The following is a 12,791-nucleotide window of genomic DNA, read 5'->3' on the forward strand; positions in this document are numbered from 1 at the left end:
GGCAAAGTATACCACTTCCATATATCAGCATATACTCTCTTCAAACTTCTAATTAGATGGCTAATGCTAGTTCGTATTTGATATAGCACACCATCTTACAAAAGAAGTGCCTTCAAACCAGTGTTAGGGGTCCTCTATCATCGGTTTTCTTTGTGGCATTCACAGACTCTTTTATTGTGGACCTTTGCATATTGATGAAGCTGCCGACTCAACCCCTCTGCCATTCTTTGTTGGCCAGCTTATCACAGGGAACAGCTACAGCCTTCGTTGCTAAATCCAAAAACACTTTCTCGGGCTTTTAAACTGCAGGGCTCTTGGAATTGGGACAAACTTTCATTGAACAAAATCTTGTCAAAAAAATATCAAAAGTTTAAGCTAGTTCAGGTGCTATAAATATATATATTCAAATGTTAAAATTCTAATTAGTACGCTTTCATTGCATAACGAAATTTAAAGAATGACTTTCCATATGGCCTTAGTTCATTTGCAAATTTAGTTAAAGCTTTAGAAAACCATAAAGTCTTATGATCTATCGCAGGTCTGACAAATGGCTCCTCCTTCAACGAAAAAATATATAATGTACAAGTTTATGTGCACCAAGAATATGACAAAAAGCGGTGGTTTTTCTGGGTGTGTGGATATTTTTGCACGTCGAACAGAAATTATTTATAAAATACACAAAACACAATTGTGTACACACAATATATAGGATGCAGGAATATACGGAAAAGCTACCCTCTCTCACTCACTCCCGTGCGCAGAGACAGGGCCGGAAAACTGGAATGGAGATCCACATAAATTTACGTGCCAATAAAATAAACAAGCGCGGAGTTTTTGGTGATTCGCCAGTGGAAATAACAACGGGCAAGTGGCAGTGGAAGTGGCAGGAGCTGTAGACGGACGCCACAGGAAGGGGCAGCGACAGAGGCTTTTTGCCATTTATACGAGCCCACAGTGGCAGGAGTAACCACCCTTTTCGCCGCCCCTCCCCTCCCCTCCACTCCATGCATGCATAAATTGCGCGAATTTTTAACGTTGATTGTGGAGCAGGCAAAAATAACCGTGTGGTGGCTAATGCTCGACGGAGAAGCGGGGTATCGGTGGTCGGGAGGTGGATGGCGGATGGCGGGGAGCACACAGACGTTGTCACAACAAATACTCCGCGAATTTTATATAAATTTTAAATACAATTTGCTATCGAGCCCGCCGAAAGCGAGTAAAAACAACAGCAAACGACCAAATGGTCGAATGTTTCGACTGGTGTCGATGAATACTGGGGAAAGGGTTAGACGGTCTATAGATGCGCACGGGCAAAGAGCACACATACCACACAACATACAGCATACAGCATATAGCATATAGCAGAAATCGGTGGTCGGGAGAGCGGACAAACTGTCGCTTAATTGGAAATTGTGTATTGTTCTGAGAGCGCGGCGAAAAAGCATAGATAGCCAGCAAAGTTCCATCAATTTTATTTGCTTTTTAGAGGCAAATATTCTGAATATTTATAATGGCGATGTGGGAGGGGGCAGACATATCATGGCCATATCCTTTTGGAAATTTAGTTTTAAACTCAAAGCTATTTTCAATAATAAAATACGTTAGAAAATAATAGTATCTCATTTGTAGAGTCACATAATTAAACAAGTCCGACGCAATTACCACCTCAAATCCACTGCCTAACCTTCTATGCTAAGAACTCCACTCCCGCATCATCCAACCTAATCCCTGTTTACGAACTGGGTGGATTGAAAACAACGGACTCCAAGCCCGCACTGTTCTCCAAAGGAACCCGTCTAATCTATTAAAAATTCGGGCGGCACAGGGAAAGGAGGAGCAAAAAAAAAATCATTTTAACCGAAAACGGGACAGAAAGGACACGGATACTTATCCGTAAGTAAAGGACAACAGACTTGCTTTCGAATGATGAATGAGCGAATGCATTTGCCGCTGCCATATGACTTGACAACCGCAAATTGTGGACAGGATATAATGGTGCCCACCGATGCGAGTCGCAGATAAATTTTATAAATTAAATAGACAAACTCCCGGTCTGCACACATTCTCAAAAATCATATTACCGTAAAATTTGCGCCAACTCCTCGACGAAACATGTACGTAAGTACCAAGTCGACCCAAAACAGAAAATCTCATTACAATTTCAACGCGATCAGACAAAGCAGCATCAGCAGGAAGGCGGCGAACAGAGGAAACCCTGATGATGAAATGGATTTTTATCCCAAAACAGGACACGGCGAATGAAAAAAGCATGCGAAGGGATAAAGGGAGCAGGGAATTATGGAAAAAAAGAAGGACTAGCCGTAACAACAACGTTAACGATGAAGCCCTGTTCCAGCGCTCAACTATCTGATACCTATTAACTGGCACAATTGTTTAACTATAAAAATAATTACTACACATGCATGCGTCAATTAACAATATATTTTTAGACTACATTATAAGAAGACATCGCTTATTGTTTAAACTTGGTTAAACTTAAACTCAATTCATGTCGGTTGCTTGTTTTCTTCCATTCCTGACTGTTTACTGTAGGGTATCAAAAATGAAAAAAATCACGGCATCAGCAGAAGTGGATGCCATTCCTCGCTCCACCGATGCAACCTTTCCCGCACTCCCATCCTCGGAAAACAAGAGCATGGGGCGAGTTGGTCCTCGGCGCGTAAAAAATGCAAATCCCAAGTCAAAGCTTAGCACCGTGGCGCCCGTACGTGGGGCAGCCTGGCAACATACGTGCCACCTTCCTCTGTCCACGCCTCACACCCATACAAACACACAGATTTGAGTAATGGATAAAAAAAAACCTACGCAGAAATGGAATTTCAAAACGTATGTCCCGGCATAATGCAACACACTGCGGGGCGGTGTGGTTCTTCCACTGGAGATATAGCATGGGGAAGCAAAATTCAATAAAAATGAAAAAATAAAACGGGCTACAGCCACGGGGTTTGAATTGAAGGCCAGTTTGGGGTCCGGTCTGCTCTTTCAAAGATTGGGATTGGTGTGGTGGTGATGGGCAGAAGGACCAGACCGACTGGTTGCAGGACTCTCCGGATCAATGACGAAAGTGCGTTGAAGTGTAGCGCAAACAATGGCAAGAGGCATAAGCAAATGGGCCACGTGATGTTCATATGCTGGGTGGTGGAAGAAAGAGTGCAAAATGGAAAATGTTTTAGGAAACCCCAAAGAATCCGCTTTCCTTTCGTTTGTTGAGGAAGGTCTTAAGGAAAGCATGTTATAGGTATAGATATATAGTCATAAGCTATAGAAATTCCAAACTGCAAACCAGCTTCAACTTGTAACTTTCCGCCATCTTCCTCCCGTGCTGTCAATCTTAATGCCCAAAATCGGTTGGATGGCTGAAGCCCATTCCCAAAGGACATCCCGCAACCTATCAGTTTTCATTGCCACGAAGCGCTGATTAAAAGACGCTTCCGCTGCACTCAAACAAACGCACCAGGAGACGCATCTCCGGCAGAGGACTCTGCGTATCCTCGTCACTGCTGCCTGCAGATGGCCGTTATCCTTTGCGTTGAAGGCGACCAAAGGGCCAACTAAACAGACGTCAAAATCATTGCCATTACACGGGGGGTTAGCAACCGGACAGGAACTGGTAGTTGGATTTCGAGTGGGTAGACTCCACTCCAGCATACAATGAAAGGGCGCGCCCACAACCAGGACCACGCCTCCCCTCCCTCCGACCAAGCGTGATGGTCAAATGTCCCGCCTTAACCCGTCAGCCGCATGCCTGGTCGCGGAAAAAATACCAGAAAAGGGAGTGGAACCTCGCCCACCGTTTGGGTGGGGAATTTGAAAAGCGTCGCCGGTTCAAGCTCAAGTAGCTTGTGTGCCATTTTTTCCCATTTCGCTCATCGTTTTTGTTCTCAACTTTTGCTCTATTTCCGCCATTGCCATCGCCACCGCTGTCTGGCTGACGTTTTAGCGCGGCCAGTTAGCGTCGGTGGCTTGGGGGGTGGAGAGCCGGAATCCAGGATCCGAAATCCGGAGGCGGGGAGTATTCAATGCGGTTGTCAGTCGCTGTATGAGACGTCTCCGGCAGTCCATCCTCTGGGGCCCTTTGTGCCGGCATTCTGCATGCAAAGTGAAAATGTTGTCGCTGTTTAATGTCAAGCGTTGACTTTTTTCGTGGCAACTCCAAGGATCATTGTCAACCACGACGTATTCTTCCCCTCCGATGGCCGCAGACGTTTTCAAGCCGGGCGGAACTGAAGTTCCTGGCCGATTTTGCATTTGTAAAGCACTGTCTTGATGGATTTGTCAGGGTCAGTTCCGATTTTCGGTCACTTGAAGTGCCACTATAGGATAGCTGGCATTCTGGGAAACCAGCTCTCCAAATGAAATTACCAATTACATATCCTCCGTGCAAAAGCATTATATATAGTCCCACCCATAAATACGTCATCACTATTCCGGTTAATACACATTAATATTCAATATTATATCATAAAATTGACGCTGGAGTATATAACCATACAGTATTTGGGATGTACTCCCCCAATAAAAAGGAATGGCATACACATTACACATGGGTGGGAATGGGAGTTTATGGAAAGGGAGGCAGTCTGGCCCAGAGCGACAATGGCAAATGGATAAAAAATGTTTTCGTTTGCAATCATATTATATTTATGCAATCATTCGTTGGGTCTAACTACCCGGTCTATCTATTTCATTTGATGGTTAACCCTCTTCTATATGCTACGATTTTTTTCCAAGAAATAACTTGTGGGGAGGTAATTTTGTCGTTCGGGTTAATCAAGGCTAGAGATTTGCCATTTTTTTTTTTATTAACAAGCCACTGTGCAGTGCTGGCAAAGTTTGGATTTTTCTATTTGCAAACTCATTTGGGCTGTTTACATTGCATTCCACTTTTTCGGCCGCAAAATAAAAAAAGGCAGATATTTGGAAACGGGACAGTTTGTGCTGCTGTTCGTGCTGTTTTTTGGGTTCCAAAAATATTTAAATATGTAAATAATACTCGAATGTTCGTGCACATGTGGGAACACCACACATGCAGAGGTGTATATATCATCAGCGCTATGGAGGAACTGGAGGAACAGGCCCAGCCCAGAAAAACTTCAGTTTTATTATTACTTTTTTGCAGCCACGTGTGGCGTTTTTTTTTCTTTTTTTTTCCTTTTCTGCTGGTCGCGAGTGTGTGAGTGTTTGCATGTGTGTATGGTTGTACTACGCCCTTTTCGGACACTGCATTTTTAATATAATTTTTACAGCCCCCACTCCATCCCCCTGTCTACCGTATCAACGCCCCAGTCGCAATTTTTTCCACAGTCTTGTTGTTATTATGGTTCCACGCCCCTCCCACCGGCAAATTTGTTTGCAGTGGGCGTGCATACGTATGTGTATGTGTTGTGTGTACTCATTTTCAATTTCATTTTTTCCATTTGTGCCCGGAATCAGATTTTTTTGGGGTTGGTATCCGCCCATTGGCAACTGTCCGGTTTGCAGGTGGTCCTGCCGCTGCATAAGCGAGAAATGCTTGCGATGCTTTGTTATACCCCTCAACTCGCCATTCAAAGGGCATATTACACATATTCAAAAATGTAAATCATCGAGAATGCAGCATTTCTATCCTAATGAAGTGTACTCTGTTATGATGTGAATGAAAAAGCAGACTATTCAGACATATTTGCCTGTCTGTCATTTTTTTTATCCACATTTCAAGAGTTTTGAAAGGACTGCAGGCTTTTTTGCTTTTCATGACAGCCAATTTTTTTCGTAACCAAACTTTTGGGAAATATTTAGTTTTAATAACAATACAAGTACAAATAATTATATGATTAAATTTATTGTTCGACAGGTCAGAAATCACGCGGTATCCCATAGTCGACCAACTCAACTGCAACTTTATTTTTGCTGTTATTTATATTTTATATTTTAATTTCTGCTTTTGGGGAAAAGTGGGCGTGGCAGGACTGCGACTGGGAGGAATAAGGTAATGAGCAGGCGACGTTGTCACGCCTTGTGAAAAACGTGAGGGGAACATCAAGGATGGTGTTCACTGTAAGCGGGGGCATTTTTTCTGCCGCATAAGCAAGAAATGTTTTAATGAATTTTTATTCCGGATGGGGATGTGTTTTTAATTAATTAAAAATATAAATTAAAAATTGCATAATACTTTAATTGAAATGGAGATGGGGCTTGGGTAAAAAGTATGAAGAAAGAGTTGTGGAAACTGAACGCACCTTTGTCGGCTAAAAGAAATACATTAAATAATCTTTATGGGCTTCTGACAGCTTAACAAATATATTTATATTTATTTGCTAAGGTCGAGGATCAAATATTATTAAGTTTGGAACAAAATTCTAATAGTTGCCTTTGCACAATCCAATGCATTCCGCATACGATTTGCGGAAGTGGAAGTGGCAGGGTTTGTTTATTATGGTTATAAATAATAATAATTTATTATGAATACTTTAGAGACCAACATTTTCACGCAAACAAGTGATTTGCGTACGAAAGATGCTCTTTGTGCTTAGACAACTAAAATTTGATATGCGAATAAAAATCAATTTTTCTCTGTGCACACCAGACTGCGGTACCGCCAAGAAAAGGGTCACCAGACAGCTTAACCAAGTAACTTAACCCGTTCCCGATCTTGGGAGACCCTCAACTTGGCCTGACCACAAAGTAGGGCTGCTCCGCAGTGGGGCAAACGACCCGCTCGAACAGCTCGGGCACCACCGAAGGTCGCGGCTTCTGGTCGTCCGGCAGGAGCATGCTGTTCCACAACAGGTTCGAGATGATCGCGTGCCCGCGCTGGCTGAAGTGGAAGCAGTCGTGGGAGAAGAACCGCCAGTCCGTGTTCCCATCGGGCAGTACGGGAGCAGTTAGTTTGGTCAGCATTGGATGCGCAACGATGGCAAAGTCCTGGCGATGAAACTCGGGCAGCCTGGCGATCTCCATGTCCAGCTGCTGCCAACGGGTCAGGGTGTCCATGCGCTCATTGAACTCGGTGCGATTGAGGCGGTCGTTGATCAGGCAGTGGCATCCCACACGGTGCACCACGAAGCACTGCAGCGGCACCTGGGTCATGGTGCTCAGCACCAGCGGTATGTTTGGCACCACAATCAGATTGATCAGCAGGCGCGGCACATGGTCGCGCAGGAGGCGGAATGCCTGGCGCAGATCGCGGGCGTGCTGGTCGAGGAAGCTCTGCGGAGTATCCCAGTGGCACAGGTCGGAGCAAATGTCGTTGTTTCCCACATACACAGTCAGCAGCTTCCAGTGTCGCTTCATGTCCACATGGCTATCGCGCCGCAGCAGATCGATGAGCACGCGAGCCTGGAAGGGCAGATCCCGCGACATGATCATCGGCTCGGCGATGTTCAGTCGTGAGGATCGGTGGTTGATCACCAGGCTGTTGCTCACCGCGAAGCCGTACAGCTTGGGATTGAAGATCTTTAGGATGTTCGGCAGCGTCACGAACCTTCGCCAATTGGCCAGTCCGCCGCCGGAGAAGGTCAGGCCGCGGAACTCGTTGATCATGTCGATGGCATTGTTGGACAGAATTCCGTTGCCTGCGGATAGGGAGTCGCCGAAGGCAGCTATGATATCGATGTCACCCGGCCTGAGGTGTTCTATGGAAGTGGGGGGACTCGGGGACCGTGTGTTGTTCGTGGGACACCGGAAGGGCACCTTCTTGGACACCGGAGACTGGAGCTTTCCCTCGCGTCGACCGCGACTGCTCAGCGCCTCGATGTTGTTGAGGGCCCATCTCAGCGTGGTCTGCCTGGTGTTGAGGAATATGTGGCGCAGATCCTGGTCGATGTCGGTGTACTGTTGAATGCCATTTTCCGGCGCACGGGGATCGTAGGACTGGGCACGTACTCCGATGTCAGCCAGCAGGCGATCTGATCGATTTTGTCGCCGAATGCGACGATTTGCGGATACAAGAGGCGAGAACAATATGAACAACGAGCACAGACACAATGCATAGGTAATGTAAGCCATTTCTGATGATTATTTGGTCGAAATTCAAGAGGTTCAGTCGGAGTTCTTATCCATTCGGAATTACTTTAGCAAGCTCACGCAAGCTCACACCCGATGAACTTCTGAACGCGTTCTCATCCGACAGGCAAATGTGTCGATCGTTTTTAATGCCCGCCACAAACTATATGAATTCACAGGCCGAGTCCCCTCCTCGCAACTCCGTTCGCTCCGTCCGCCTCGTCCGCTGGCTCTCAAACTCATTTCTTTCCATTAAAGCCAACAACAAGCCACACACGATCGCAGAGGATGGGGAAGGGATTGGGACGGGGCTCAGAACTTGACTTAAAAGCGTTGACCGAGACATTAACAATCATAAAAATGACAGAGCGGCCTGATAGCAGCACCAGCCTCTGGTTTCAGCTCGAAAAAATACACACAAAGTGCCCTGCGGTTCAAAAGCACCAGCAACACCAACAGCTACATCAACAGCAACGAAATGCCCTAAACAAAATACTGTACTGTTTAGTGTACGAAATAATTACCTTGTGGCAAAACATGGATGCTACCAAAACACGCCGAGAAAACGCACATTTGTTTGTGTTCAGAAAAAATGAAACAATAAATATAATTAATTTGAAGCTATAGAGACAGGGGCGTAGACTTTGAGCTCGGGATCTTAAGGTGAGCCCAAAAATCACCCTACCCGACCAAAAATTTTAAAATCAGGTCATTGAGTTAAAAAGTCGGGGAAAATTTTGTTTGTTACGGCCAATTAAAATAATATTTTAATGTGGTGATTCCTGTAAAGAATTATTCGTCAATTTAACGTTTTTCTTATACTCTTCCGTCTGTCAATATTTAACGTTTTTCAGTGATATAAAGATGGTAATTAAATAGTTACCGGCACAAAGAATGAAGTTGGTTTCTAAGAACAATGGACACATGTATACCTGGCAATAGTAATTAAACTTTATAGTATATAATTTTAATTTAATTTATCTTAACACGTTGAAAAATTACATTTTTCCCCGTCTCTGCCTAAAATTGAATCTTATCTGCCTTAGATCTTCAACTCCCCATTCATGCATTTCGAACGAGGAAAACACAAGCAAAGAGCTTCAAAATATTTGCACATTAAGCTTAAGTAAGTTGGTAATGTAATTGTTGCTCGAAATGCTTCAAATCTTAATAGCTAATTGTTTGTTTGGATCTCGCGAAAAGAGTCTTGAGACTTGAGTGCTATGCGAAAACATATCCGTTTTGTCGAACTTGATAGCGGTTATTGCCCAGCAAGCAACCAAGACAATTTATATAAAATATTATTAAGTAAAGTGATCTATAAATATATTGTGCGGCTCTCACAACTTGACTCACGCTGGGTCTTGTTTTCGAGGCGTGTCATCTGAAGGCTGTAAACACAGCCTGCGGCATCAGCAAGGGGCCTGAACGTGATGGAATTTTACTCTGCGGTTCCGGTTTCCGCTTGGCCCCCCGCACCCTTTCCTTGACGGGTTGGCAGAAGCGGCCCCTCTTTTGGTAACGGGATTGAGCCCTAAACACATTGAACTCATTATCTGCTCCTTGCTCTAGATTTAGAAGAGTAAGTATCGAAACAAACCCGTTAGATTCCATTTTGAAGCTCATAGTCAATGGCAACCTTTGAACCGGGAAAAAACTAAGCAAACTGTTAGCCCTTTAAAGTGCAAACCTTTGAAAGTATAACCATAACAATTACACATGTGAGAGTTAAGGAAGCCTAACACACAAGTTTTTGAAAAATTAAGTAACCAAAACTTCTTTTGCCTGTTATTGAACGTACATCTGTTATTAAGCCAAGAGACATCGTTTCAAAAGTAATCATATTTAATTACTTTCTATAAATAATACAATGTATTCACTATATAAACCAGAGTAATTAAACAAGGAATAAATGCAAAATTAACTTGTCTGGTTAGTAAAGCGAAATCAATTAGCTCGGGAGATGTGGAATTTTATAATGTGTCAATTTTTATAAATTGCTGCCCTTCTAAACGTCGATCACATTTAATCGCTTATTGATTAGAGATATAATTTATGTGGGGTGCAAAGATCTCAACAGAACACTTTGACATTCTGAGTAAGATTCGTTGGCTGATATTTCCATAATAATACTGTAATCCAGTAATGCTGTATAGTAATAGTAACCCAGCTGCAGCCACTCACTTCTGCTTACGGTGTCAATAAAAATATCTCATATTCATTCCCTTTTAACTAATTGAGACTAAGGGGTGTTGCTAAGTGAAGTTTTCGTTTTTGTTTCAGCAACATTGTGCAGTACGTAAGCAACATTTTTGCTGCTCAAAGCAAGTTTGCTTATGCAACTTCATTCAAAAAGATTTTCATGATAACAACTTTTTTTATACACAAGTTTATTTAATTTAATTTGTAAAAATATAAAAAAATATATTCCACTGATTTAATTCTCCCAAGAGAGTTTTTATAAAAGCTTTCCAGATCGGCTCTGCTCGAAAGCTCCAACTCGAAAATTAAATAAAGTTTAATTTGCATTAACGGGTTGCCAGACTGGTATAATTTGTATGTTTGCACAGTAAATATACACGCAAAAAAAAAAATTGCATATTTGAATAACTTAATAATCACTTCTCGTGATTTTACCAGCATAACTGAACTAACTTGTAACCTAATATCCCTATAGCCAAAACAAATACCTCTTAATAGCCATATACACATGTAATATTGTTGTTGAATATTTAGCAACGTTTTAATTGTAGGCTAATTATTGTTATAACCGAATGATATCGCAATTACGGACAACGTGTCAGATAATCTAGGAGAATGCGCTGTAACTGAATTATTGTTGTTATCGATTGCTCTACACGACACTTTATAAAGGGCTACAAAATATAAAAACAAAAAATAATGGAAAGTTCTATTTCCTTACAAAAAAAGGTTAGTGGTGTAGATTTTTGTTAAAATTCAATGCACGAATAGAATATTCACACAACATTTTTATTAAAAATGCTGAGTCACCTGTCTCATCAGATAATGTAATTACATCCGTTACTCGTACGGTAAAATGTAATATTGTATCTAACTGATTGATGATATAAAATATATATTTGCGATCTGACTAGTTCTCATAACCGTTCAGTTCTTTACATTCAACTTTTTATATACCTCAACCTCCGCAAAATAATCCTATACAATTAAACAACCCCAATAGTCTAGTTGATTTATCCGCAATTAAAATGGTTTATATAATAATCATTGTTGTTAAATCTTAATTATATTTCTTTAATAAAACTAATCCTCATTTTAAGCCCTATAATCAATAGTTTAGTTTGTAGATAATGCATCACTGGAATTTCCAAATGATTCAGTTGCCGGAGGAAGGCAGGTTTAGTTGCCCATTGCACAACAAATTGCTGGTTGATAAAAGTTTGCCACTTTTTTCACAAGTCCCCATTTGCCCCGATCTAAAATATATAGCCCGATTAAGCGGAAAGCTGACAGCAAGTGAGCAGGTGAGCAGACCAATAAGCGGACTGCGCAGACGGTGGTCAGCAAACCCTAAGTGGGTTGAATCGTCGGTTGACCGACTGGCTCGGCTCTCTGTGATAACAAACGTCAGCACGAGCGCGGAGTGCAAGCCCCAGAGCTACCACCTCCGCCTCCACCTCCACTTCCACTTCCAGCCCGCTTCCATCCCACTTCCAGGCCGTCGAGCTGGCCAAGAGCGAGTGCCAAGCCGCTTGCGCAGTCGCAGTCGCAGCTTCAAGGTCGCCTATTGTAAAAGAAAGCGCCAGCGCACGGCCTTGAACACGAAAAATATGTTAAAAGCCAATGGCTGAAACAAGCAGAAGCCGAAGCATGGAAGCATGTGCCAGATAAAAGATGATATGGGATGAGAAACTTGAACTTCGATTTGCCCTCTTTTGTTTCGCATGGAAACGTATGTTTCATGTTCGAAAACTATCGAAATGTGAGCAAACAAGCCAGTTTTGAGTGCCATAAACTTAGCGCTTGAGTAAGACAATGGACAAAGCCAATTTTTTGAACCAATTTGTATACTTGTTACTATTCGTCGTCGTTTAGCTTTTTGCAAACTTGTGCAAGAGGGCAAAACAAGAAATCGCCAGCAGCATCCCAAAAATTCGAAATAAGGCAAATTGGGGTTAAATGGTTGGCAAATGGGTTAACCCTCTGCTGATATATTAATTCAGCTATGTTACCACCATTTATTTGGCAGTGAGGAAATAAATACATTAACTTAATACTATATTTAATGTAAATTACCTTTTTGTTAGTGAGTAAGTAAGTGTTGCTAGTCTGGAAGTAAAGTGATCTCGGAAATGATCCCAATCTTCTTTATGAGCCCTATTAAAGTGGGGATGCTTGATCTTCGTGCAAAGTGTACAATGTGAACTATGTTTCTCGAAGTGCTCAGACAAACAGACATATTCTAACGCTCTCCTAATGAAATATTTTATTTATTATTTAATTTTTTACCCGGAAGCTGAAATCTAAAGTGCTGTGACCCTTGTATTTCAGACATGATTTTTAGAACTTTTTCACTCTATGGACGATGTTCAGAAGTTTAATTTTGTCAAAGTTTACAAAGTCATAGGTGACCCCCTTGTAAATGTGAAGTTGACTTCACAATTGATTCCGAAAATATACAACTAAAAGAAACAACATGTGTCCATTTTTGATTTTAGAAAAAAGAAGTTGAAAGGCATAACAAAAATTCATTAACTAGGGTATCCACCCTAACCCGAAAATCTAGTCCATAAACTCTGTTAAAT

At 42.3% G+C, this 12,791-nt stretch overlaps 2 protein-coding genes across 2 annotated transcripts in view; both read right to left on the reverse strand.

Annotated features, from left to right (window-relative positions):
* Nucleotides 1-12,791, reverse strand: part of LOC6528116 (neuroguidin) — a 38,394-nt gene that overhangs the window by 8,549 nt on the left and 17,054 nt on the right. The gene's annotated exons all lie outside the window — the stretch shown is intronic.
* Nucleotides 5,824-10,357, reverse strand: LOC6528117 (phospholipase B1, membrane-associated). The gene has a single exon (XM_002089148.4). The coding sequence runs from the start codon at nucleotides 8,005-8,007 to the stop codon at nucleotides 6,664-6,666; it is 1,344 nt and encodes a 447-aa protein (XP_002089184.1). The 5' UTR covers nucleotides 8,008-10,357; the 3' UTR covers nucleotides 5,824-6,663.

The sequence above is a fragment of the Drosophila yakuba genome, chromosome 2L, assembly GCF_016746365.2.
Source record: "Drosophila yakuba strain Tai18E2 chromosome 2L, Prin_Dyak_Tai18E2_2.1, whole genome shotgun sequence".
Classification (NCBI taxonomy): Eukaryota; Metazoa; Arthropoda; class Insecta; order Diptera; family Drosophilidae; genus Drosophila; species Drosophila yakuba.

Coding starts and splice junctions, on each gene's coding strand:
- LOC6528117 (XM_002089148.4), bottom strand. CDS start 8,007: ATGGCTTACATTACCTATGCATTGTGTCTGTGCTCGTTGTTCATATTG.